Source organism: Cetorhinus maximus, chromosome 10 (genome assembly GCF_964194155.1).
Source record: "Cetorhinus maximus chromosome 10, sCetMax3.hap1.1, whole genome shotgun sequence".
Classification (NCBI taxonomy): Eukaryota; Metazoa; Chordata; class Chondrichthyes; order Lamniformes; family Cetorhinidae; genus Cetorhinus; species Cetorhinus maximus.
The window spans coordinates 94232327-94238326 of NC_135888.1; the positions used below are offsets into that span (position 1 = coordinate 94232327).

The window sequence follows — 6000 nt, forward strand, 5'->3', positions numbered from 1 at the left end:
ATCTACTCCAACCCAAGCTTACCCTTATTCAAGTGTCTCCTCAACCCACCAGCAGTACCCCTCCCTCTTCTATCCCATTGGTTAAACCCACTACATCAAGCTGAGGACCTACAGCAGGAGAAAACAACCATCGGAAACCACCCTCTCGTTGAGCTCACTGCTTGCCCATCTGGCTTTGATCTCCCATGGCAACAGTGGGCCTTTTTTTAAACCGTTTCAGCAGCCCAACATCACTGGGGTTGCGAAGACCATCCAGGCTGCAGCTGTGGTGGAGTTCACATAATGACTCTCCATTGTTAAGGAGTGTCCACTGACTAAACTTGAAGGCAGGCTTAAAGAAATTCACCTAGCCACTGACAAGGCTAATGCTTAGTTCTGTGACTCTGCACACGCTAAATAAATAAGTTTACTAGAATTTCATGTCATCTGCAAACTTTGAAATTGCCATGTACTAACAAGTCCAAGTCATTAATGTATGTCAAAAACAGCAGTGGCCCAAGAATGTAATGTTGGGGGATGTTACTCAATGCCTCACTTTCAGTCTGAAAAACAGCGATTCACCATGCACTTAGCCAGTTTTGTACCCATGCTGCTACTGCCCCATCAGTATCAATTAGGCTAACAAGTCCAATATTTGGACATTCTTTTGAAAGTCCATACACACATGTACAGTGTTGCCTTCAACGCTATGGATCAAGAAACTCAATCAAGTTGGTCAAGCACAAGTTGCTCTGGAACTCCTTTATTAATCCATACTTGTCCAATTGGCTTAGATTTTCTCCAAATTTTTGTTTGTTAAACTTGCCTACTGGTGACATTAAACTGGCTAGCCTGTAATTGCCAGATTAATTATTCACCCCTTTTTTGAGCAAGAGTGCAATGTTTGTAATCCTCTAGCCCTTCGGCATTTTCCCTGTAGCGATAGAAGATTGGAAATTTGGGCCAATATTTCTGCAATTTCTACTCTTGCTTCTCTCTGCAACCTTGTTGGCCTATCCATATGATGTGACTTATCTACTTTTGGCACTGCCAGTTGTCTTAGTGCCACTGGGGCAACTGTTCGGTTGCCAAAGCTTTGATGATGGCCTTTTCCTTGGCATGCACCAGTGCGAAGCTGCCGTGCCTTCTGCTTTCATGAATACAACTGTGCTTTAGTCCCTAATCAGCCCTAATGCTCCTCTAGTAACCCCTTCACTGTTAATATGCCTATAAGAAGGCCTTTTGAGAGTAAAAATAAAAGGAAATCCAATCTAGTCTCAGGCCCTTGTCAGTTTCTTTCTCACATGCCCTCTGTACTTTTTTTTAAATCAACCTGATTCTCCTTTGTATTATCAAGCTGATATGTCATACACTCCTTTTACATTTTTTCTTCCTACTTTCTATCACCCAGACAGCAAGACTTTGGTTGTCCTTCCATTTCCCCCTTGTGGGAATGCATCTGGACTGTATCCAAAACAAATGCTCCTTTAAAGGCCATCCATTGCTCCATTACATTTCTGCCTGTCTTTGACTCCAATTTACCCAGGCTAGATCCCCCTCAATTCAATTAATGCTCCAGTTAAGTATTTTTAATTTAGAATTTGTTTGTTTATATAATTTTGACGTGCATATGATGGATGGTATTAAACTTCTGTGCAGAATTTGGCACAGTAAACTGGGGAAAATAAATTGAAGAAACTGCAGGAAGATTAGTGGAGTAGAAAGCAGTGAATGCAGTTGATTGCCAAGACTTTGAAGCACACTGAAGATGAAAGGAATTGTGTCCAAAAATGTAAGGCTCAAATGATTTTCTGGATTTTGTACATGGCAGTTTTGAACATTGAAACAAGTGAATTATCCCAGTTGAGGCAGAATTGGCTGAAAAATATTAAATAAAATGCACACTGTAAATGCATACCGGCTAACAACTTTGAGTGAGGAAGGGATATCATTCTAGAAAGATGGAGCTATGGAAAGGCTAAACTGTAGGCTCAATAGAATTATATCTAGCATGAGGGGCTATAATTACCTTGTTTATCCAACTGGAATATGAAAGGTTAAAGCAAAAAATGTAATGGAGGATTTTAAATTTTATGCAGGATTTTGAACTTGTAAAGAGTAATGTTATTACCACTGATTTCCAACCAAATTGGTGGCAAAATGGCCTAGTCAGGATTTTCAGTCTTAGTAGACCACTGAATGCTCGCTTGAGGCAGACTATACAACATGTTAAAAGGAACTGGCCCCTTTTTCAAAATGGCTCATGAGCGGTTGGAGAAATGGAATTGGAAGCCTAAAAGGTTCCAACTGAGCTAGCACAGACATAATAAAGCAAATGTCCCTTTGTACTGCAACTTCTGTTATATATGGTGGTGGGGCTAATGAATTTTATAGTGTTGCCAGTAACACATATACATTCAAAACCCTGTGGGCACTTGGACTTGTTATTATTTCACAAATTGAGTTATGGAATTAATCTTTAGGAGTGGCATTCAGTTTAGTTTTTTTACTTTCAGGTTTCCTCATAGAGGGTTGATATTTTACCAATGGTTACAGAAGTGAAGACTAAACTTATTTGTAATGCCACATTGACCCATTCACTTTCTGCCCTTTCCAGTGATAGAAAATAATGTACAAATGAAAATGAATTCCATCCTGGTGCCGTATGCTTTAGCTTGAGATATTGTCCCTCTTCAGTTGCAGTCAATTTTTTTTACAGGATGGACTAAAATGTCATTCTACAATAACTTTCATAATTCATTTAACTTTTAAAATTACACTAAGTTGTATAGGTAAGCCATACAATGGAATTGCACATCACAACTTAATTTTAACTTTTTTTCAGTTCTTTTGTCCATCTGTTCACTGTTATGTGATCCAAATCCAGATGATCCCCTAGTGCCTGAGATCGCACGTATCTACAAAACAGATAGAGAAAAGTGAGTATTATGTTTCACGTGGTTAAACTCCAAGGTACCAATTGTGTAGTCCAGGACAGGAAATACTTCTTTTAAAAGCCTGCTGAGCAAGATGCATCATGGGAATCTAATGAGACTGACCAGAAGCATATAATTGTTTGTAAATAATGGGAAAGTTGCTCATTGAGTTTCTGTAAATTCACTTGATTTATTCAATTGCCTTTGTAATGTCCTATTACTTAGAATATTTTAGAATATTGGATAAATGCATAGTGGTAGTTCATAATTTTTTAAAAAATTAAATGAATGGACAAATTTTGAACAGTTTAGATCATAGGTTAAAGCCCTGCCTTAATATTTCACTTTTTCTTTTTGAATTGTCCCCCATGGCTACCAACAACCAACCATTCATGTAATTGAGTTCTGACATCTTTTTACCCCTCTTTTCATCTCACTTGCTTTATTGTACCAAACTCGCACTTGAATGTTTCTGATTTAGAGTACTGAACTAAATTTAGTCACAATTGGGTAATGTACTCGGTTCTAAATCAAGCTAAACCCTTGTTATTACTTACTATAATAAATAATGACTTACAGAATAGAATTGATATAAACTTGAAAAATAAAACTTTGTAGGTTTATGGGGAAAAGGCCAAGGGAGTGGAATTAATTGGTCAGCTCTTTCAAAGAACAGTCACGATGGGCAAATGGCTGCCTTCTATGCTGTGATTCTATGATTAAAAGTTCAAATAAAATTGCTGAAGCCATTTTTGTGTATTTAGTGCTTTTATTTCTTTATTTCTAGGTACAACAGAATAGCTCGGGAATGGACTCAGAAGTATGCAATGTGATTACATTAAAATGTTGACGAACCTCTTATACAGCTGGGGGAACTTGCAAAACAAATTTATTTGGTTTCCATTTGACTGCTTTATTTGAGCCCACGCCTCTTCCCCTGTGCACATGTTCACCTGATCCAGCAGTGCTGCGTTGTTTTGTGTACATATTTGGAACAGCTGATAGAAATGCCCCTTTCTCAATTGTTTGAAATTCTGACTACTTACAAAGCAAGTGTTAATGTCCAGTTCTTCGATCATAACATTTTTTGTGAGACTAAAAGCATTCCTAGTCATTGTGACAAGATTGTTTAAAAATTCAGGGTTTAAGTGCTTCCGGGGATGGGAACTTTTCCTTTTATAAGATGTATGTTGGAATTCTTTTAAACTCATAATGGTTATGAATAATAGAATGAAGAACTTTAATTTGTTTAATGTTTTGCAATTTTTATGCTGAAGAATGCAAATCTACATTCTAGTTAAACGTTGGAATGGAAAGTTGAAAGCATACTTTTCCTATGAAATTGAATAGCCATTTGAATTGTCTCCCTCAACAGTTAGTGGATTGGAGCTATTAGTTAGCCAGTCATTCAATTTTCCTATACCTTTTTGGGTTTATATTTGGCTTACAGTGAATGAGTAGCTAATAGCTCTAATTTTTTTTTTTGTTTTTGTTAACTAATCTTAGAAGCCTCATCTGGATGTAAGGGTAAAAATTCATGACAGAACTTGTGTATATTTAATGACCCAAAGGCTCTCCTGGAGCTTGTATGTTCAAAATGATTAATCTGTGTAATAAACTGATTACTAAAGTCATTAAGTATTTCTCTGAACAGGATAAAAGACAAATTGAACGCTGCCATCTTCAGTAACTAATTTTAAGAATGGTAGCACTTAAGTTCAAGTAATGAGCATGTGGCAGCTAAGATCTTAATCCACAATTGTGTTTAATGGTAACTTCTGTTTGCAGTGACAAACTTGTTAGAATCCTCCTATCTCAAGTCTGGTAATTACATGGTGGAGATTTGTATCTCGACAGCCAAAAATTTGTATCTTAACCATGTTTTTTTTGTGGGCATTTCGCCTACTAGATCATTTTATTTTCCCCCTAGAAAATTGTATAGAACCTGATGAACTTGCATTTCAGATCTTCATAATGCAGCAACAGTGCATAATTGCATAAATCTTGCAGCTGCACAATGAATTCATGAAATATTCATTCTGATTTATGTAAAACTTTGATCTGGATTTGGAAATTGACTCTTGCCATATGTACCCTGCATGTTCACCTATGATGCATTAGATATGCTATAGCTGCGGTGCATTGAAGTTGCTGTCCCCCAGATAAAGTTTCAATTTGAATTCTATGAACTTTTTTCTATCCTTTTATTCTTGGAGGGAGGACTGCTTTTTTGGGAGGGCCATTAGGTACTTTTAATTGTTTCTTCACCCACCCTAATAAATGTTAATATTTTTCTCTTTGTAAAATTTGCATATTATAGATTCAGAATAAGAGCCCATTGAACCCTGTGTGCCTGTACCAGCTCATTTGAAGGAGCTATCTAGGTAGTCCCATTTCTCTGCCTTTTTCACCATTGCCCTGCAAATCTTTCCCCTTAGAGGTATTTATCCCATTCTCCTTTGACCTTTATTGAATTTGCTAACACTACTCATCATTTTCAGGCAGTGTATTCTAGATCATAAGCTGCTGCATGTTATCCAAAAAACTAATTTTGTCTCTGGATCTTTAGCCAATCACCTTTTAAATCTGTGTCCTTTGATTACCAATTCATCTACCACTTGTTTACTCTATCAAAACCCCCTACAATATTGTGAATATTTCTACTAAATCTCCCTTTAACCTTACCTGCTCTAAGGTGAACAGCCCCAGCCTTGCTCGACTCTCCATATCCTTGGTGCCAATCTAGTAAATTCTCTGCATTCTCCAAGCCATGACATCCTTCCTAAAGATGTGGTGCCCAGGGTTGACCACAATACTCCAGCTGGGCCCTAACTAATGTTTTGTAATAGTTCAGCTTAACTTCCTTGCATTTGTATATTTGTTCTGATAAAGTGTAGAATCCAACACTTTAATGGCCATCTCAACCTGTCCAGCCAGCATCAAAGATTTGTGTTTATGTGGCTTGGGTGTCTCTATTCTTGCACCTTTTAAAATTCAATGCATATTGCCACTCATTCTGCCTATCAAAATGATCACTTCACACTTCTCTGTTTAATTGTGTCCGTTCATTTCAGCAGTAGAAAAG

General features: G+C 37.3%; 1 protein-coding gene across 2 annotated transcripts in view; it reads left to right on the top strand.

Moving 5' to 3' along the window:
- ube2d2 (ubiquitin-conjugating enzyme E2D 2 (UBC4/5 homolog, yeast)) overlaps positions 1-4549 on the top strand; it is a 48249-nt gene extending 43700 nt beyond the window's left edge. For both annotated transcript variants that reach the window (XM_078550790.1, XM_078550791.1), the window contains exons 6-7: positions 2825-2918; positions 3703-4549. In XM_078550790.1, the coding sequence (XP_078406916.1) occupies positions 2825-2918; positions 3703-3748 (140 nt within the window). In that variant the 3' untranslated portion in view covers positions 3749-4549. The remainder of the gene's footprint in view (positions 1-2824; positions 2919-3702) is intronic.
- The last annotated feature ends 1451 nt before the right edge of the window (positions 4550-6000 follow it).